Source organism: Rhinoderma darwinii, chromosome 4, assembly GCF_050947455.1.
Source record: "Rhinoderma darwinii isolate aRhiDar2 chromosome 4, aRhiDar2.hap1, whole genome shotgun sequence".
NCBI lineage: Eukaryota > Metazoa > Chordata > Amphibia > Anura > Rhinodermatidae > Rhinoderma > Rhinoderma darwinii.
Window position 1 is genome coordinate 2,365,185 of NC_134690.1, and position 23,285 is coordinate 2,388,469.

The 23,285-nt window shown below is 45.1% G+C and overlaps 1 protein-coding gene across 1 annotated transcript; it reads right to left on the minus strand.

The window, feature by feature from the left end:
• Positions 1–1,654: 1,654 nt before the first annotated feature.
• Positions 1,655–20,858, minus strand: LOC142758994 (uncharacterized). Its single transcript, XM_075860766.1, has 6 exons — positions 20,771–20,858; positions 19,822–19,974; positions 6,996–7,145; positions 3,320–3,460; positions 2,479–2,625; positions 1,655–1,794 (listed from the first exon to the last, which is right to left on the minus strand). Exons 1-6 carry the CDS (start codon positions 20,856–20,858, stop codon positions 1,655–1,657), a joined length of 819 nt encoding a protein of 272 aa, XP_075716881.1.
• Positions 20,859–23,285: the final 2,427 nt, after the last annotated feature.

Below are 23,285 nucleotides of genomic sequence, written 5' to 3' on the forward strand. Positions count from 1 at the left end.
TTAAAAAGCCTCCTGGGCCTATGATTGGTCCAGGATAAAACATATTGTCATTATATGCTATTGGTCAAATCAAATTACCGTCATATTGTAAATATTGTAAACTATTGGCTGGAATCCAGCTGCTCCTACTTCGAAAGATATTATTGGAATGGTTTGATGAATAAACGCCAGGGAAGGATTTTGAGCATAGAAAGCACGGTCTCTTGTGTCATCTATTCTCTCTCTCTCTCTATATATATATATTACCTATGACTTGGAACTGGATAAATCACTGGAGGGCGGGTATCCGTTGCCATACCCAATACAAATTTCAGTCTAATATATTTTGGCTCAGTTGTAGTTGCCCCTTCTTTGTGCCTCTTGGTATCACATGAGGTTTTCCTGCTCTCTCTCATTAAGCTACGACTGGTGGAGCAGAAGACGGTGAACACTTCAGAGTTGTCACAGGTCTCATGATGACGTCCCGCTCTTTCCATTCTCTAATCATAGACGTTGCTGTATAAATCTCCATCCCGTGGCTTTTCTATACCCTTGTCCCAGAGTTGTATGGAGAGGTCTTCTGTCTTTCTAGTGTTGGCTTTGAAGGAAGTTGCAGTTGGAACTTCCAGATATAAATGTGATATTATATAATATAATTACTGCCCTCAGCTCCATGTATCACCTGTACACTGAGGATTTAGTGGTCATATTAAGGAGTCACTTATTCTATTATGTTCTACTGATCAGGGTCATTGATGGTACGTGATGTCTCAGGGCAGGTGGACCTCCCCATCTATGTTCCTCTGAGGATCACTTAGGACAATGTACAAGGTGGGTGGAATAATTCAGATTTATTGCATGTCACATGACACAGTAGGGTGCGCGGTTTTATTTTAGTGGAGAAACCCAATTTCATGGTGTCCATTCCCAAGATGCACTTGTGCAGGAAATGTAGAACCTCCAAACACCCGATTCTGCAGCCAACATCACAGCACTTCTGGTTGTGATCTCAGGCGGTGTCACCGCTGCTCTGAGCCTTAGGGTGAGGATCCGGGCACTTGACAAAGGTTTGACCACTGGGCACCATTTCTACACCGAGATCCCTGCAATGAAGAGAACGAGAAAAGGGAAAAGTTCTCTAGTGTTCAGACGACTGGAAGACTACGTCAAATTGTAAAAAAGAAGAAAACTTTGTGTTAAAATTACTGCCGCTATGAGGTATTGGGTGAACTTCTTCTAGAATTTATAAAAAGGGCATATAACTAGAATTGGGTGCAGAGGTAGCAGTCATTCCTGGGCCCCTCTGCCGCAGAAGAAGACCCCAGTATTACAAACGGCTCCTAGTAGGTGGGAGACTTTTAAGGATTTGGCATTAAGGCCCAGGAGCTTCAGGTTCCGCCTCTGGCTCGTAGTACAGGTTCCTTACAATGAAGAGCCCATTTTCAGTGAAGCTGGTGGTCTACTGGTGGGATTCTGTCTGAGAACTATCTTACATTATGTCATATTCGCCTTCTCCTCCAGGCATCAGCCTCCAGGTACTGAACCTTCTTATTACAGTAACCAGATTTGAGAATTGATTTTCCAGGCTTGAGATTTGCAGATAATCAGAGTGATAATAGAATCTCCTCCAGTCACTTCCCCTGCACACGTTATAACTCTGCTCTACTCACCTTCATCAAACGTCCGTGCACTCCTTGCGACACCATGGGGTGCAGCACTTCTTGTCTCCAGGACATTCTTGGTCAGAGTTACATAGAGGTTTGGGTGGGGGAGGCTTGCACCGGGTCACCGGTATGGGGCAGGTCCCAGGTTTTTCTGCAATAGACATTATAGACTGAAACACTGCAAGAATGGTGGAAGTAATGTACAATATTCCAATGTCTGATACCCAAGTAGTATCACTATATACCAGAGAGGCCTGAGCTGCTCTTTATAAAAAGATTGTAGCCTGTGCTGTAAGTTATTTCACCCCCTCCTGGTGATGGATCGGGAAGTCACACCACCCATCCCGGGACAGAAGGTGGGGACAACCGAACTCTCCAAGTCCTCCCGGCAGATCATCAGCAGGTACAGGCTGTGTCCACCGTGCCATATATTACAGACTGCTGATAATGCCCCCGATGTCTACTGCAAGGCAATGGTGAGGATCTGCCCCTGTTCTTTTACTGGATCACCCCTGCCTATAAATGGCCAATTGTGGTATTAGGGTTTTCTGTACGGACATAGCACAGCTGTATTTGTTGTTCAGCTGGTTCTTGTGTCCATCGTGCTCATTCAGTGAGTTAGCTCAGATATTTATCTCCCATCCTATGGAGAATTAGTGATAACATATTGGGATATTACGGCTCTACTGTGCTGTCAAACTTAGCTCTGCTACATCTGTATATTCAATTCCTTAACATAGGAGCAGATGTTCACCTTCGGTTCACGTGATTAAATCTAAAGTTCTATAAATTATTACTAAGATGTGAGTGTACGACTGGAGATTGTCATATTTACCATTCTTAACATCCAGACACTGCAGGGTGTCACCGGACAGGCAGCATTTCTGCTTCAGCGGGCAGTCAGAGTCTCGGTTGCACAGGGTCTTTTCTAGGTTGATGCAGGACAAGTTCTCCAGACTGGTGGGACACACCCCAGCGTGTTCTGTGGAGATAAAATATAGGACATATCATCTGTGTGTTCATACACCGCCACTGAATGTAGATTATAAACAGTCCTCCACCTCCATTATTATCCCTATAGAAATAGGGACCGGTGTAAAGAGGAGCCTGGCCACATCTATGGATGGCTACCAAGACTTATCCAGCAGCTGTCTAGCACGCTCTGCACCCACACATTAGGAAGTCTGGAAAAATATTTACAATAAATAACTTCAGTTATCAGCAGAGTTACCCTTTATGTCTGACCTTTTCCATCTATAGGAGTTGGAGGTTAATATGGAAATTAAGATTTTGAGGAAGCCCCAAACTCTTAAAGGAAGAACAATGAGAACTTTCCATCTTAGATGAAGAAAAAACTGTACGAGAAGATCAAGGCAAGAAAAAGAACCACCAAGGACAACTCCAGATGGTGGGAAGCCATGGTAAATGGGGCTGTGCGGCTCCTGCTGGAGGTTGACGCATTGTTTGGGTGCTGTATATCAAAGTAAGAAGCTCGGGGTGGGGGCAATGATCTCTCCAGGGGTCTCCAGACTCTACGATAAGAACCACAATACATCACAGGAAACAATGACCCTTCCTGTGGTGCCTATGACATTCATTCTTGTTTGAGTCTTTTAATTTCCATATCTGGTCACCAGTGCTGTTCCCCCCACCATATTTATGTACATTGCTGTTACCTTTTTCGGGGGACACACATTTCTGTCCACACTGGTCGCAGCACTTCTTATTGTCGGAGCAGTCACTGTCCGTCTTGCACTCTGCTTCTGGCAAAATCTTAGGGCACTTTTTCTTTGGTGCTGGGCATTGTCCGGGCTTCACTATAAGAGGAAGAGAAAGAAGAAGATGAAGAAGAAGAAAGGCCTCTGGTCAGACCGGAGTCTCCTTATATTGGACTTTGATGTATCATCTGAACATCACACATTTTCACCTGGGTATTACACCATCTTGGCACGACTATGTCTGTCACTCAAGACCTTCAATGTTAAGTCAACTCTGCTGTATGAGGCAGATCACCCCTCCTCATTGGTGGCCCCAGGAACATCTCCACTCTCAACAATACTCCTCTGTACAGGGTCTGGTACTCACTAGCTCTGGTGAAACTACAGCTCCCAGGATGCTTTGACGGTCACATGCTGAGAGTTGTAGTTTCACCACAGGTTGCAGATTACTGGTCTAGTGGGAACTCTACCTGTCACACAGGTGTGGGTGGGTTCTCATTACAGCACTGGAGTTAATATAGGGGGAGCATTAATCTGAGACTGGGCTGATGCCTGAAATTAAACGTCAGCACAATCCAAGTGAATGGAGTAAGTGACGTCTCTCACCAGTGTCAGCCCGTCCACTACCTTCTGAGACATTGGCCTGTAGAAAAAGACGCAAATCAGAGGACATACATAGAAGAGAGGGGAACTCATAGAAAATATCAAAATGGGCCCAACCATATGGTGTTATAGACCTTGATATTCCATTGTTGTTTGATGACTGGCCTAGAAGTGGAAACGAGTGGAGAAGACATTTAAGGATATGTTCACACGCTGAGTCAAAAACATCTGAAAATACGGAGCTGTTTTCAAAACAGCTCCTGATTTTCAGACGTTTTCTTTAAGCCACTCGCGATTTTCGCTGCGTTTTTTACGCCCGTTTTTGGAGCTGTTTTCAATAGAGTCTTTGAAAAATGGCTCCAAAAACGTCCCAAGAAGTGACCTGCACTTCTTTTTCGCGGCCGTTTTTTTACGTGGCCGTTTTTCAAGATACCCACATAAACAAATGGGCCGTTGGAACAGATTCCGATTTTTCAGCAGTTTTTCGGGCGTTTACGACAAAAACGACCGAAAATAGGCTGTGTGAACATACCCTTATGAGTTATCAGTTCCTGCATTTTGCAGCTGATAGAACCCAAGTGGAGATCTATCTGCTGATTATTTCCCTTGAGTTACCAAATGTCCCTATTACTCATGAAGGTCTATGTACAATCTACTAGAGAATTTTTGATGGAACATGAGTGACGGGCTTAGGCCGGGTCTAGAGATCTGGTCCAGGAAACATTGTATTACATCGTCACCATTATTGTATTACTTTGTCACATGAGATCGTTAGCACAATAAGAGGAAGTCACGTTATGTAGAAGTGGACGGACTAGAACTTATCTGATGTATGTGGAGGTAAAATAGTGCAATGGTCATATGATGTTCAAAAAATAGAGAAATGATACTCACCTCTCCCCTCTTCTTCCCTTCTCCCCTCTTAGCATGATACAGCTCATACAAGAGCCTAATATATGATGCAACACTCAACATCATCAGTAGCACATTGTTTGAGCTGCGTCATCCTGAAGTGACACGGAGGGAGAAGAGGAGCTGAGAGGTTAATATCATTTTTTAATTTTTGTTTTTTAATTGCCCAAAAAGGAAATGGAGTTTATGGGGGTAGTCTGATTAGGGGAAAGGCAATGTATGAGGTCCAGCACAGTCCTCTACCTTTATATGCCCCACAAAGCTTCCGCAGGTTCCCAGTATAATTTACACCTGGCGTAAAGCCACGTCGAGAGGTGACCATAGGCTATGAAGGTGCATGAGGACCCAAAGACAGTGGAGCACCTGACTGTGAAAAACAACCAGAGGGTTACCAGACGTGTGTCTAATACAACAGTTCAGCAAACCTACTGCGGATGGGGCTCCGAAGCAGACGGACGGTCACTGCTCCTATGTAACAATGGTGCATCGGAAAAAAAAACTTCTATTTGCCCGGCAGTATCGGAATTTTCCCACTGATGATTGGCAAAGGGTTGTCTTCTCCGATGAGTCACGTTTTCTGCTTCATGGAACGGATGGATGTTGGCATGTCAGGCGATAAACATCAGAGAACAAACACCCTGCAACCATTGCTGGAAGAACACGAGCCGGTGGCGGCAGCTTTATAGTCTGTGGATTATTTCATGGCCTTCTCTGGGCCACTCATCTATGTAGATGGCACTCTGAACCGATTTGGGTATGAATCCATCGTTGCAGATCACGTCAACCCATACATGCTGATTGTCTTCCCTGGGGCAGATGGAATCTTCCAGCAAGACAATGCGTCACGTCACACGGCTAGAAATGTCCGACAGGAAGAGCCCAACCAAGACGTCCAAGTACTTCCCTGGCCGTTAATTCTCCAGACTGGAACCCAATTGAGCATCTGTGGGACCTCTATTGTCTTGTTCACTCTATGGATCCTCCCACACACACCCTCTAGCAAATGTGGGATGCTCTGCAGTCAGCATGGTGCCAGATACCTGAGACTACTGACCACACCTTATTATGTCACTGTCAGACCGTCTAGCGCTGTCCGTGCTGCACACGGCGGTTACTCTTGATATTAACTGCTGCTCATAATAATGAGCTCTGTATATACTCACTATATGGACAAAGTATCCCCCCTCTTAATCAGTAAGGTGTTTCCTTAGTCCCATTGTCACAGGTGTACAAAATTCAGCCCCTCGGCATGCAGTCGCCATTACAAACATTAGGCTTCGTTCACATCTGCGTCTGGGCTCCGTTCGGACGTTCCATTAGTTATTTCCGTCGGAATGGAGCCCTGACTGACAGAAACCATAGGTTTCCGTTTCCATCACCATTGATTTCAATATAGATCCAAAAATCAATTTCAATGGTGACGGATCCGGTGCCAATAGTTTCTGTTTGTCTCCGTTGTGCAAGGGTTTTGTCATTTTGGTGGAATGAATAGCGTAGTCGACTACCCTTCATGACTGTGCCCCTGTGCACAAGGTCCATAAAGGCATGGCTGGTTGGGGGAGTTTGGGTGGAATAACTTGACCGATCACACAGTCCTGACCTCAACCCCATCCAACACCTTTGTGATGAATTAGAATGGTGATTATGAGCCCGGCCCCCTCCCCCAACATCAGTGTCTGACCTCACAAATGATCTTCCGGATGAATGGGCAAAAATTCCCACAGACTCCAAAATCTTGTAGAAAGCCCCAGAAGAGTAGAAGATGTTTACTGCAAAGAGAAAACCACCTCCATGTCTATGCATTTATAACGGGACGTCATAAATTCTCCTAGAGGGGTAATGTGAAGAGGTCCCATTTATTTTTTCCACATAGTGTTTATGTATATATAATTTACTTTGGGGGGCAAACATATGTCTTGACGCCTGTAACACTTATATTTCAAAATCCCCAGCAACGCTCCTGACTGATGCATCTATGGGTCACTTAAAAGACACAGCGATGCTGCTTAAAGTCACGGGCAAGCAGTGGCTGTTGGCCGTGAATAGAAATGAGGGGGGGGGGCAAGAAGTACTTTTGTACCATGGCTCATGAGCGTTTAGCTACGTCCCTGCCCCTCACCTTTCACTGTTGGAGTGCACTGATGTCGACAGTTAAAACAGCAGCAACGGTCACTTCCTGGGCACTGATTATCTGTGTGGCAGTCTGGGGGTAAGGGCCGGGCATAAATACAGATCGAGTGATTGAAGTATGGGCAGGGATTCATCTTATCTGCAAAGAGATAACAGGGTAGATGTAATTATTACTGTGGTTATTACTGTCCAACTCCAGATGACTCCAATATTAACAATTCTCCAGTACTGACACCAAGCTGGTCTCCACTAGTAACGATAATCCCCTCTATACTGACCCCTGTAGTCGCCATTAATAACTGTAATCTCCTCCAACACTGCCCCCTGTGGTCCAAACTAGTAACTGTGATCCCCTCAAAAACTGACCCCTGTGGTCTCCAATGGTAACTCTGATCATCTCCAATATTGACCCCTGTGGTCTCCAATAGTAACTATGATCCACTCCAATACTGACCCCTGTGGTCTCCAATGGTAACTAGGATCACCTCCAATACTGCCCCCTGTAGTCCTTACTAGTAACTATGATCCCCTCCAAAACTGACCCTTGTGGTCTCCAATGGAAACTGTGATCACCTCCAATACTGACCACTGTGGTATCCACTATTAACTATGATCCCCTTCAATACTGACCCCTGTGCTCCTCACTAGTAATCAGGATCCCCTCCAAAACTGACCCCTGTGGTCTCCAATGGTAACTGTGATCACCTCCAATACTGCCCCCTGTAGTCCTCACTAGTAACTGTGATCCCCTTCAAAACTGACCCCTGTGGTCTCCAATAGTAACCGTGATCATCTCCTAAATTGACACCTGTGGTCACCACTAGTAACTGTGATCCACTCCAATACTGACCCCTGTGGTTCTCACTAGTAACTGTGATCTCCTCCTATACTGATTCCTATGATCCTCACTAGAAAGTGTGATCACCTCCAATACTGACCCCTGTGGTAGTCACTAGTAACTGTGATCCTCTCCGAAACTGAACCCTGTGGTCTCCAATGGTAACTGTGATCACCTCCAATACTGACCCCTGTGGTTTCCAATGGTAATTGTAATCATCTCCAAATCTGACCCCTGTGGTCCTCACTAGTAACTATGATCACCTCCAAAACTGACCCCTGTGGTCTACAATGGTAACCGTGATTACCTCCAATACTGACCCCTGTGGTAACCACTAGTAACTGTGATCCCCTCCAATACTGACCCCTGTGGTCCTCACTAGTTATTGTGATCCCTTCCAAAACTGACCCCTGTGGTCTTCAATGGTAACTGTGATCACCTCCAATACTGCCCCCTGTAGTCCTCACTAGTAACTGTGATCCCCTCAAAAACTGACCCCTTTGGTCTCCAATAGTAACCGTGATCATCTCCTAAATTGACACCTGTGGTCACTACTAGTAACTGTGATCCACTAAAATACCAACCCCTGTGGTCCTCACTAGTAACTGTGATCTCCTCTTATTTTGACCCCTGTGGTCCTCACTAGTAACTGATCTACAATACTGACCCCTATAGTCCCCACTCGTAACTGTTATCCCCTCCAATTCTGAACCCTGTGGTCCTCAGTACTAACTGTGATCACCTCCAATACTGATTCCTGTGATCCTCACTAGTAATTGTGATCCCATCAAAAACTGACCCCTTTGGTCTCCAATAGTAACCGTGATCATCTCCAAATTGGCACTTGTGGTCACCACTAGTAACTGTGATCCACTCCAATACTGACCCCTGTGGTCCTCACTAGTAACTGTGATCTCCTCTAATTTTGACCCCTGTGGTCCTCAATAGTAACTGATCTACAATACTGACCCCTATAGTCCCCACTCGTAACTGTTATCCCCTCCAATTCTGAACCCTGTGGTCCTCAGTACTAACTGTGATCACCTCCAATACTGATTCCTGTGATCCTCACTAGTAATTGTGATCCCATCAAAAACTGACCCCTTTGGTCTCCAATAGTAACCGTGATCATCTCCAAATTGGCACTTGTGGTCACCACTAGTAACTGTGATCCACTCCAATACTGACCCCTGTGGTTCTCACTAGTAACTGTGATCTCCTCCTATACTGATTCCTATGATCCTCACTAGAAAGTGTGATCACCTCCAATACTGACCCCTGTGGTAGTCACTAGTAACTGTGATCCTCTCCGAAACTGAACCCTGTGGTCTCCAATGGTAACTGTGATCACCTCCAATACTGACCCCTGTGGTTTCCAATGGTAATTGTAATCATCTCCAAATCTGACCCCTGTGGTCCTCACTAGTAACTATGATCACCTCCAAAACTGACCCCTGTGGTCTACAATGGTAACCGTGATTACCTCCAATACTGACCCCTGTGGTAACCACTAGTAACTGTGATCCCCTCCAATACTGACCCCTGTGGTCCTCACTAGTTATTGTGATCCCTTCCAAAACTGACCCCTGTGGTCTTCAATGGTAACTGTGATCACCTCCAATACTGCCCCCTGTAGTCCTCACTAGTAACTGTGATCCCCTCAAAAACTGACCCCTTTGGTCTCCAATAGTAACCGTGATCATCTCCTAAATTGACACCTGTGGTCACTACTAGTAACTGTGATCCACTAAAATACCAACCCCTGTGGTCCTCACTAGTAACTGTGATCTCCTCTTATTTTGACCCCTGTGGTCCTCACTAGTAACTGATCTACAATACTGACCCCTATAGTCCCCACTCGTAACTGTTATCCCCTCCAATTCTGAACCCTGTGGTCCTCAGTACTAACTGTGATCACCTCCAATACTGATTCCTGTGATCCTCACTAGTAATTGTGATCCCATCAAAAACTGACCCCTTTGGTCTCCAATAGTAACCGTGATCATCTCCAAATTGGCACTTGTGGTCACCACTAGTAACTGTGATCCACTCCAATACTGACCCCTGTGGTCCTCACTAGTAACTGTGATCTCCTCTAATTTTGACCCCTGTGGTCCTCAATAGTAAATTATCTACAATACTGACCCCTATGGTCCCCACTCGTAACTGTGATCCCCTCCAATAGTGTCCCCTGTGGTCCTCAGTGCTAACTGTGATCACCTCCAATACCGATTCCTGTGATCCTCAGTACCTTTTGTGATCACCTCCAATACTGATTCCTGTGGTCCTCACTAGTAATTGTGATTACCTCCAATAGAGACACCTGTGGTCCTTACTAGTAACTGTGATCCCCTCAAAATCTGACCCCTTTGGTCTCCAATAGTAACCGTGGTCATCTCCTAAATTGACACATGTAGTCACGACTAGTAACTCTGATCCACTAAAATACCAATCCCTGTGGTCCTCACTAGTAACTGTGATCACCTCTAATTTTGACCCCTGTGGTCCTCACTAGTAACTGATCTGCAATACTGACCCCTATGGTCCCCACTCGTAACTGTGATCCTCTCCAATACTGACCCCTGTGGTCCTCAGTACTAACTGTGATCACCTCCAATACTGATTCCTGTGATCCTCACTAGTAACTGTGATTACCTCCGATACAGATACCTGTGGTCCTTACTAGAACCTATGATCACCTCCAATACTGACCACTGTGGTCCTCACTAGTAACTGTGATCCCATCAAAAACTGACCCCTTTGGTCTCAAATAGTAACCGTGATCATCTCCTAAATTGACACTTGTGGTCACCACTAGTAACTGTGATCCACTTCAATACTGACCCCTGTGGTCCTCAATAGTAAATGTGATCTCCTCTAATTTTGACCCCTGTGGTCCTCAATAGTAAATGATCTACAATACTGACCCCTATGGTCCCCACTCGTAACTGTGATCCCCTCCAATAGTGTTCCCTGTGGTCCTCAGTACTAACTGTGATCACCTCCAATACTGATTCCTGTGATCCTCAGTACTAATTGTGATCACCTCCAATACTGATTCCTTTGGTCCTCACTAGTAATTGTGATTACCTCCAATACAGACACCTGTGGTCCTTACTAGTGACTGTGATCACCTCCATTACTGACCACTGTGGTCCTTACTAGTAACTGTGATCCCCTCAAATACTGACCCCTTTGGTCCTCACTAGTAACTGTGATCACCTCCGATACTGAACCCTGTGATCCTCACTAGTAACTGTGACCCCCTCCAGTACTGAACCCTGTGGTCCTCACTAGTAACTGTTAACCACTCCAATACAGACTCCTGTTGTCCTCAATATTTTACTGTGATTCCCTCCAATACTGCCTCTGTGGTGCAACCTAGTAACTGTGATCCCCTCCAAAAATGACCCCTGTGGTCTCCAATAGTAACTGTGATCATCTCTAATATTGACCCAGCTGGTCCCCACTAGTAACTGTGATCCACTCCAATACTGACCCCTGTAGTCCTCACTAGTAACTGTGATCTCTAATAATGTTCCCTATGGTCCCCACTAGTAACTGTGATCCCCTCCAATACTGACCCCTGTGGTCCTTACTAGTAACTGTGATCAAATCCTATACTTATTCCTGTGATCCTCACTAGTATGTGTGACTCCTTCCAGTACTGACCCCTGTGGTCCTGACTAGTAACTGTGATCCTCTCCAAAACTGACGCCTGTGGTCTCCAAAGGTAACTGTGATCACCTCCAATACTGACCCCTGTGGTCTCCAATTGTAACTGTAATCATCTCCAATACTGACCCCTGTGGTCCTCACTAGTAACTGTGATCACCACCAATACTGACCCCTGTGGTCTTCAATGGTAACTGTGATCACCTCCAATACTGCCCCCTGTGGTATCCACTATTAACTGTGATCCCCTCCCATATGGACTCCTGTGGTCCTCACTAGTAACTGTGATCCCCTCCAAAACTGACCCCTGTGGTCTTCAATGGTAACTGTGATCACCTCCAAAACTGCCCCCTGTAGTCCTCACAAGTAACTGTGATCCACTCCAATACTGACCAATGTGGTCCTCACTACTAACTGGGATCCCCTCTAAAACTGACCCCTGTGGTCTCCAATGGTAACTGTGGTCACCTCGAACATTGACCCCTGTGGTATCCACTATTAACTGTGATCCCCTCCAATGCTGTCCCCTGTGATCACGACAAGTAACTGTGATTGCCTCCGATACTGACCCCTTTGGTCCTCACTAGTAACTGTGATCACCTTCGACATGGACCGCTGTGGGCTGTGGTCTTCACTAGCAACTTTGATCCCCCCCAATACTGCCCTGTGGTCCTCACTAGTAACTGTGATCCCCTCCAAAACTGACCCGTTTGGTCTCCAATAGTAACCGTGATCATCTCCTAAATTGACCCCTGTGGTCACCACTAGTAACTGTGATTCTCTGAAATACTGACCCCTAAGTTCCTTACTAGTAACTGTGATCCCCTCCAATACTGACCCCTGTGGTCTCCAATGGTAACTGTGATCACCTCCAATACTGCCCCCTGTAGTCCTCACTAGTAACTGTGATCCCCTTCAAAACTGACCCCTTTGGTCTCCAATAGTAACCGTGATCATCTCCTAAATTGACACCTGTGGTCACCACTAGTAACTGTGATCCACTCCAATACTGACCCCTGTGGTCCTCACTAGTAACTGTGATCTCCTCCTATACTGATTCCTATGATCCTCACTAGAAAGTGTGATCACCTCCAATACTGACCCCTGTGGTACTCACTAGTAACTGTGATCCTCTCCGAAACTGAACCCTGTGGTCTCCAATGGTAACTGTGATCACCTCCAATACTGACCCCTGTGGTTTCCAATGGTAATTGTAATCATCTCCAAATCTGACCCCTGTGGTCCTCACTAGTAACTATGAACCCCTCCAAAACTGACCCCTGTGGTCTACAATGGTAACCGTGATTACCTCCAATACTGACCCCTGTGGTAACCACTAGTAACTGTGATCCCCTCCAATACTGACCCCTGTGGTCCTCACTAGTAACTGTGATCCCTTCCAAAACTGACCCCTGTGGTCTTCAATGGTAACTGTGATCACCTCCAATACTGCCCCCTGTAGTCCTCACTAGTAACTGTGATCCCCTCAAAAACTGACCCCTTTGGTCTCCAATAGTAACCGTGATCATCTCCTAAATTGACACCTGTGGTCACTACTAGTAACTGTGATCCACTAAAATACCAACCCCTGTGGTCCTCACTAGTAACTGTGATCTCCTCTTATTTTGACCCCTGTGGTCCTCACTAGTAACTGATCTACAATACTGACCCCTATGGTCCCCACTAGTAACTGTTATCCCCTCCAATTCTGAACCCTGTGGTCCTCAGTACTAACTGTGATCACCTCCAATACTGATTCCTGTGATCCTCACTAGTAATTGTGATCCCATCAAAAACTGACCCCTTTGGTCTCCAATAGTAACCGTGATCATCTCCAAATTGGCACTTGTGGTCACCACTAGTAACTGTGATCCACTCCAATACTGACCCCTGTGGTCCTCACTAGTAACTGTGATTGCCTCTAATTTTGACCCCTGTGGTCCTCACTAGTAACTGATCTGCAATACTGACCCCTATGGTCCCCACTCGTAACTGTGATCCTCTCCAATACTGACCCCTGTGGTCCTCAGTACTAACTGTGATCACCTCCAATACTGATTCCTGTGATCCTCACTAGTAACTGTGATTACCTCCGATACAGATACCTGTGGTCCTTACTAGTAACTATGATCACCTCCAATACTAACCACTGTGGTCCACACTAGTAACTGTGATCCCATCAAAAACTGACCCCTTTGGTCTCCAATAGTAACCGTGATCATCTCCTAAATTGACACTTGTGGTCACCACTAGTAACTGTGATCCACTTCAATACTGACCCCTGTGGTCCTCACTAGTAAATGTGATCTCCTCTAATTTTGACCCCTGTGGTCCTCAATAGTAAATGATCTAAAATACTGACCCCTATGGTCCCCACTCGTAACTGTGATCCCCTCCAATAGTGTTCCCTGTGGTCCTCAGTACTAACTGTGATCACCTCCAATACTGATTCCTGTGATCCTCAGTACTAATTGTGATCACCTCCAATACTGATTCCTGTGGTCCTCACTAGTAATTGTGATTACCTCCAATACAGACACCTGTGGTCCTTACTAGTGACTGTGATCACCTCCATTACTGACCACTGTGGTCCTTACTAGTAACTGTGATCCCCTCAAATACTGACCCCTTTGGTCCTCACTAGTAACTTTGATCACCTCCGATACTGAACCCTGTGATCCTCACTAGTAACTGTGACCCCCTCCAGTACTGAACCCTGTGGTCCTCACAAGTAACTGTTAACCACTCCAATACAGACTCCTGTTGTCCTCAATATTTTACTGTGATTCCCTCCAATACTGCCTCTGTGGTGCAACCTAGTAACTGTGATCCCCTCCAAAAATGACCCCTGTGGTCTCCAATAGTAACTGTGATCATCTCTAATATTGACCCCTGTGGTCCTCACTAGTAACTGTGATCTCTAATAATGTCCCCTATGGTCCCCACTAGTAACTGTGATCCCCTCCAATACTGACCCCTGTGGTCCTTACTAGTAACTGTGATCAAATCCTATACTTATTCCTGTGATCCTCACTAGTATGTGTGACTCCTTCCAGTACTGACCCCTGTGGTCCTGACTAGTAACTGTGATCCTCTCCAAAACTGACGCCTGTGGTCTCCAATGGTAACTGTGATCACCTCCAATTCCGACCCCTGTGGTCTCCAATTGTAACTGTAATCATCTCCAATACTGACCCCTGTGGTCCTCACTAGTAACTGTGATCACCACCAATACTGACCCCTGTGGTCTTCAATGGTAACTGTGATCACCTCCAATACTGCCCCCTGTGGTATCCACTATTAACTGTGATCCCCTCCCATATTGACTCCTGTGGTCCTCACTAGTAACTGTGATCCCCTCCAAAGCTGACCCCTGTGGTCTTCAATGGTAACTGTGATCACCTCCAATACTGACCCCTGTGGTCCTGACTAGTAACTGTGATCCTCTCCAAAACTGACGCCTGTGGTCTCCAATGGTAACTGTGATCACCTCCAATACTGACCCCTGTGGTCTCCAATTGTAACTGTAATCATCTCCAATACTGACCCCTGTGGTCCTCACTAGTAACTGTGATCACCACCAATACTGACCCCTGTGGTCTTCAATGGTAACTGTGATCACCTCCAATACTGCCCCCTGTGGTATCCACTATTAACTGTGATCCCCTCCCATATTGACTCCTGTGGTCCTCACTAGTAACTGTGATCCCCTCCAAAGCTGACCCCTGTGGTCTTCAATGGTAACTGTGATCACCTCCAAAACTGCCCCCTGTAGTCCTCACAAGTAACTGTGATCCCCTCAAAAACTAACCCCTTTGGTCACCAATAGTAACCGTGATCATCTCCTAAATTGACACTTGTGGTCACCACTAGTAACTGTGATCCACTCCAATACTGACCAATGTGGTCCTCACTACTAACTGGGATCCCCTCTAAAACTGACCCCTGTGGTCTCCAATGGTAACTGTGGTCACCTCGAACATTGACCCCTGTGGTATCCACTATTAACTGTGATCCCCTCCAATGCTGTCCCCTGTGATCACGACAAGTAACTGTGATTGCCTCCGATACTGACCCCTTTGGTCCTCACTAGTAACTGTGATCACCTTCGACATGGACCGCTGTGGGCTGTGGTCTTCACTAGCAACTTTGATCCCCCCCAATACTGCCCTGTGGTCCTCACTAGTAACTGTGATCCCCTCCAAAACTGACCCGTTTGGTCTCCAATAGTAACCGTGATCATCTCCTAAATTGACCCCTGTGGTCACCACTAGTAACTGTGATTCTCTGAAATACTGACCCCTATGTTCCTTACTAGTAACTGTGATCCCCTACAATACTGACCCATGAGGTGCACACTAGTAACTGTGATCCACTCCAATACTGACCCCTGTTGTCCTCACTAGTAACTGTGATCTCCTCTAATTTTGACCCCTGTGGTCCTCACTAGTAACTGATCTACAATACTGACCACTTTGTTCCCCACTCGTAACTCTGATCCCCTCCAATACTGACCCCTGTGATCCTCAGTACTAATTGTGATCACCTTCAATACTGATTCCTGTGATCCTCACTAGTAATTGTGATTACCTCCAATACAGACACCTGTGGTCCTTACTAGTAACAGCGATCACCTCCAATACTGACCCCTGTGGTTCTCACTGGTAACTGTGATCCCTTCAAATACTGACCCTTGTGGTCTCAAACGGTAACTGTGATCACCTCCAATACTGCCCCCTGTGTTCCTCACTAGTAACTGTGATCCCCTCTAAAACTGACCCCTGTGGTCTTAAATAGTAACGGTGATCATCTCCTAAATTGTGCCCTGTGGTCCCTACTAGTAACTGTGATCCCCTCAAATACTGCCCCCTGTGGTCCTCACTAGTAACTGTAATCCCATCCAAAACTGACCCCCTGTGGTCTCCAATGATAACTGTGATCATCTCCAATACTGACCCCTGTGGTCCTCACTAGTAACTGTGATCCCCTCCAATACTGACTGCTGTGGTCCTCACCATTAACGGTGATCCCCTCCAATACTGCCCCTGTGGTGCCCACTAGTAACTGTGATCCCATCCAAAACTGACCCCTGTGGTCTCCAATAGTAACTGTGTTCATCTCCAATACTGCCCCCTGTAGTCCTTACTAGTAACTGTGATTCCATTCAAAAACTGACCCCTGTGGTCTGCAACAGTAACTGTGATCATCTCCAATATTGACCCCTGTGGTCTCCAATGGTAACTGTAATCATCTCCAAATCTGACCCCTGTGGTCTCCAATGGTAACCGTGATCATCTCCTAAAGTGACGCCTGTGGTCACCACTAGTAACTGTGATCCACTCAAATACTAACCCCTGTGGTCTCAAACGGTATCTATGATCACCTCCAATACTGACGCCCTGTGGTCTTAAATAGTAACCATGATCATCTCCTAAATTGAGCCATGTGGTCCCTACTAGTAACTGTGATCCCCTCAAATACTGCCCCTTGTGGTCCTCACTAGTAACTGGGAACCCCTCCAAAACTGACCCCCTTTGGTCTCCAATGATAACTGTGGTCACCTCCAACACTGACCCCTGTGGTATCCACTATTAACTGTGATCCCCTCCAATACTGACCCCTGTGATTCTCACTAGTAACTGTGATCCCCTCCAAAACTGGACCCTGTGGTCTCCAATGGTAACTGTGATAACCTCCAATACTGACCACTGTGGTCCTCACTAGTGACTGTGATCCCCTCCAAAACTGACCCCTGTGTTCTTCAATAGTAACCGTCATCATCTCCTAAATTTAGCCCTGTGGTCCCTACTAGTAACTGTGATCCCCTCAAATACTGACCCCTGTGGTCCTCACTAGTAACTGTGATCACCTCCAGTACTGAACCCTGTGGTCCTCAGTAGTAACTGTGATCCCCTCCAATACTGCCTCTGTGGTGCAACCTAGTTACTGTGATTACCTCCAATACTGACACTTGTGGTCTCCAATAGTAACTGTGATTTACTCCAATACTAACCCCTGTTGTCCTCACTAGTAACTGTGATCTCCAATAATGGCCCCTATGGTCCCCACTAGTAAATGTGATCCCCTCTAATACTGACCCCTTTGGTCCTTACTAGTAACTGTGATCTCCTCTAATTTAAACCCCTATGGTCCTCACTAGTAACTGATCTACAATACTGACCACTAGGTTCCCCACTCGTTACTCTGATCCCCTCCAATACTGACCCCTGTGGTCCTCAGTACTAATTATTATCACCTCCAATATTGATTCCTGTTAACCTCACTAGTAATTGTGATTACCACCAAAACAGACCACTGTGGTCTTAAATAGTAACCGTGATCATCTCCTAAATTGAGCCCTGTGGTCCCTACTAGTAACTGTGATCACATCCAAATCTGACCCCTGTGGTCTCCAATAGTAACTGTGATCATCTCCAATACTGAACCCTGTGGTCCTCACTAGTAACTGTGATCCCCTCCAATACTGACTGCTGTGGTCCTCACCATTAACGGTGATCCCCTCCAATACTGCCCCTGTGGTCCTCACTAGTAACTAGGAACCCCTCCAAAACTGACCCCCTGTGATCTCCAATAGTAACTGTGATCATCTCCAATACTGACCAATGTGGTACTCACTAGTAACTGTGAAGCTCTCCAATACTGACCCCTGTGGTCTTCAATAGTAACCGTCATCATCTCCTAAATTGAGCCCTGTGGTCCCTACTGGTAACTGTGATCCCCTCAAATACTGACCCCTGTGGTCTCCAATAGTAACTGTGAGCCACTCCAATACTGACCCCTGTGGTTCTCACTAGTAACTGTGATCTTCAATAATGACCCCTGTGCTCCACAATAGTAACTGTGATATCCAATAACGACTACTGTGATCCCCTCAAATACTGACTTCTGTGGTCTTCACTAGTAACTGTGATCCCCTCCAATACTGACCCCTGTGGTCCTCACTAGTAACTGTGATCCCCTCCAATACTGTCCCCTTTGGTCCTCACTTTTAACTGTGATCCCCTCCAATATGGACCGCTGTGGGCTGTGGTCCTCACTAGCAACTTTGATCCCCTTCAATACTGACTGCTGTGGTCCTCACCATTTACGGTGATCCCCTCCAATACTGGCCCTGTGGTGCCCACTAGTAACTGTGATCCAATCCAAAACTGACCCCTGTGGTCTCCAATAGTAACTGTGTTCATCTCCAATACTGCCCCCTGTAGTCCTTACTAGTAACTGTGATTCCATTCAAAAACTGACCCCTGTGGCCTGCAATAGTAACTGTGATCATCTCCAATATTGACCCTTGTGGTCTCCAATAGTAACTGTGATCACCTCCAATACTGACCCCTGTGGTCCTCACTAGTAACTGTGTTCCCCTCCAATACTGAGTGCTGTGGTCCTCACCATTAACGGTGATCCCCTCCAATACTGCCCCTGTGGTGCCCACTAGTAACTGTGATCCCATCCAAAACTGACCCCTGTGGTCTCCAATAGTAACTGTGATCATCTCCAATATTGACCCCTGTGGTCTCCAATAGTAACTGTGATCATCTCAAATACTGCCCCCTGTGGTCCTTACTAGTGACTGTGATCCCCTCCAATAGTGACTCCGGTGGTCCTCACCATTAACAGTGATCCCCCTCCAATAATGCCCCTGTGGTGCCCACTAGTAACTGTGATCCCATCCAAAACTGACCCTGTTGTCTCCAATAGTAACTGTGATCATCTCCAATACTGAACCCTGTGGTCTCCAATAGTAACTGTGACCTCCAATAATGACTCCTTTGCTCCCCACTAGTAACTGTGATATCCAATAATGACCACTGTGGTCCCCACTAGTATCTGTGATCCCCTCCAATAATGAATCCTGTGTTCCCCACTAGTAACTGTGATCCCCTGCAATACTCTCCCCTGTGGTCCTCACTAGTAACTGTGATCCCCTCCAATACTGATCCCTGGGATCCTTACTAGTAACTGGGATCCCCTCCTTTACTGACCCCTGTGATCCTCATTTGTAACTGTGATCATCTCAAATATTGACCCCTGTGGTCTCCACTAGTAACTGTGATCCCCTCCAATACTGCCACCTGTGATACCCCAATAGTAACAGTGATCCCCTCCAATACTGACCCCTGTGGTCCCCACTAGTAACTGTGATCCCCTCTAATAATGCCCCTGTGGAACTCCAGGAGCCAGTCACATCACTGGAGGAGCTGTTTAAATATTAATGTATCTGGATGATAAAAGCTCCTTGAGAAAGTCAGTTGGTGAATAATTTCCACCTTATCCCTTTTACCTTCTAGGGGAAGCAGGCAGCGCTTCCTACAGCCAGAATAACAGCATTTGCTCTTCCCCTCGCAGTCTTGGTCTATGTCACATTCATTTTTGTAAATCATGGAATCTTGACAGGTCGGGTAGTCTACGTCTGCAGGACAAGTCCCCGGCTTCTCTGAAATCCAACCATTGATATGTAATAAAACAAGCAGCAACGAGAAGAAGACACAGGGCACAGCGAAGGTCACAGGTTAACCGGGGTGTAATCATTTATCATTGTGAAGATATTCTAATGTCCTTCTAGTCCATATCTGGGGTTCTGAATAATAAACGTGGTGCATCTCATGGGAGTTATATTCTGTGAGGTAATTTATTATAAAACGATTGATACATGACCCCACTCCCAATACTGTGTATTGATTATTGTCAGGTTCACATGGTTTAAACTCACGGGCTGGAACGTTAGTTGTACCTTTCAGGTTAATGGGGTTATCCAATTTCGAAGAAACCCTTTTCAAATACCTATTCATACATATATATTTCATAAAGGGCTTAATAGAGGGGGGTTCTCTGTTTAGGATTTTCAACTCTTGGCCCCAGTGGAGAACAGTTACTAAAATTTGTCTCTCTCTCTGGAGGACCTGCACTGTCCTGCATTACACAAACAACACATTTATATGTACGTGCACTGTGTAATGCTTAATTTCTCCTGTGGTGGCGCTGTTGGGAAATACAACACTTACTGCCAGGTTTCCCCACAGATCACTGCTGATTGCTGGGGCTCCCAACACCGGGATACATTGTGATCTGCTTATTACCAATGTACCTTATAAACAAGTACTGATTATCGTAAGCGGAGGACGATGAAGCTCCCCAAGCCAAAGAGAACCAAAATGTAAAAATATCTATAGATTATTTTCAAACTTTCTACAGCAAAGCCCAGAAGATCTACATGGAGTTTGGTTACTCACCAGCTAATTCTGTCTCAGGTCTGTATCTTTCCACGGTGCTTACATAACTCAAGGCGAGCAGTAGAAGGAGACTCACCACTGGAGACATGTCTGACTGCTGGAGATCTGGATGAGAGCAGATGTCATGTATTTATACAGATCATACAAGGAAGGAGGAAGGGAGGAACATTACAGAACCTGTTCAGAGAACCTGCAGCAAGATGTCACACGATGTCAGACGATGTTCTCCAGACATACAGTAATTGCCTAATAGCTTTAACTGGCAGATACATAAACATGTTTTATTACCTGATCTCTGGTTATTCGGATCCTTCTGAAGGTCTCGAGAAACTCAAACAATTAACTCAGTAGCACAGCAATGAAAAGTAGAGAAACATAATTGTGCACACCTTATAGGACTTGATCCACAATGCTTGAGAGATGCTTATTGGAGCTGAAACGTTTCATGGGTCAATGATAATGTCACAATGTTCCTTCTAAGCCTTGGCAGCTACTAAGCTGGGCATTGTTTCATGTCAGGTGGGTTATCGGAGAACCTACAGCACCATTCTACGCAATGATAAGACATCTTTATTAGGACAACTGTTTTGAAAATGGAGGGAATTATTGTGAGGTATTTGGAGTTACTAAAATGAATACCTCATATTAACATTAAGTGCCCCCATGTGACTTACATTTATATTAATTACCCCCATGTGCCTCACATTAATATTAAGCAGCCCCATGTGCCTCACATTAATATTAAGTAACCGCATGTGCCTCGCATTAATGTCAAGTAACCCCAAGTGCCTCACATTAATATTAAGTAACCGCATGTGCCTCACATTAATATTAAGTAACCGCATGTGCCTCACATTAATATTAAGTAACCGCATGTGCCTCACATTAATATTAAGCAGCCCCATGTGCCTCACATTAATATTAAGCAGCCCCATGTGCCTCACATTAATGTCAAGTAACCGCATGTGCCTCACATTAATATTAAATAACCGCATGTGCCTCACATTAATATTAAGTAACCGCATGTGCCTCACATTAATATTAAGTAACCGCATGTGCCTCACATTAATATTAAGTAACCGCATGTGCCTCACATTAATATTAAGTAACCGCATGTGCCTGACATTAATATTAAGTAACCGCATGTGCCTCACATTAATATTAAGTAACCGCATGTGCCTGACATTAATATTAAGTAACCCCAAGTGCCTCACATTAATATTAAGTAACCACATGTGCCTGACATTAATATTAAGTAACCGCATGTGCCTCACATTAATATTAAGTAACCACATGTGCCTGACATTAATATTAAGTAACCGCATGTGCCTCACATTAATATTAAGTAACCGCATGTGCCTCACATTAATATTAAGTAACCGCATGTGCCTCACATTAATATTAAGTAACCGCATGTGCCTGACATTAATATTAAGTAACCGCATGTGCCTCACATTAATATTAAGCAGCCCCATGTGCCTCACATTAATATTAAGTAACCGCATGTGCCTCACATTAATATTAAGCAGCCCCATGTGCCTCACATTAATATTAAGCAGCCCCATGTGCCTCACATTAATGTCAAGTAACCGCATGTGCCTCACATTAATATTAAATAACCGCATGTGCCTCACATTAATATTAAGTAACCGCATGTGCCTGACATTAATATTAAGTAACCGCATGTGCCTCACATTAATATTAAGTAACCGCATGTGCCTCACATTAATATTAAGTAACCGCATGTGCCTCACATTAATATTAAGTAACCGCATGTGCCTGACATTAATATTAAGTAACCGCATGTGCCTGACATTAATATTAAGTAACCGCATGTGCCTCACATTAATATTAAATAACCGCATGTGCCTCACATTAATATTAAGTAACCGCATGTGCCTCACATTAATATTAAATAACCGCATGTGCCTCACATTAATATTAAGTAACCGCATGTGCCTCACATTAATATTAAGCAGCCCCATGTGCCTCGCATTAATATTAAGCAGCCCCATGTGCCTCGCATTAATGTCAAGTAACCCCAAGTGCCTCACATTAATATTAAGTAACCGCATGTGCCTCACATTAATATTAAGTAACCGCATGTGCCTCACATTAATATTAAGTAACCGCATGTGCCTCACATTAATATTAAGTAACCGCATGTGCCTCACATTAATATTAAGTAACCGCATGTGCCTCACATTAATATTAAGTAACCGCATGTGCCTCACATTAATATTAAATAACCGCATGTGCCTCACATTAATATTAAGTAACCGCATGTGCCTCACATTAATATTAAGTAACCGCATGTGCCTCACATTAATATTAAATAACCGCATGTGCCTCACATTAATATTAAGTAACCGCATGTGCCTCACAATAATGTTAAGTAACCCAATGTGCCTCACATTAATATTAATTACCCCCATGTGCCTCACATTAATATGAATTACCCCAATGTACCTCACAACATTAAGTTAACCGCATGTGCCTCACATTAATATTAAGC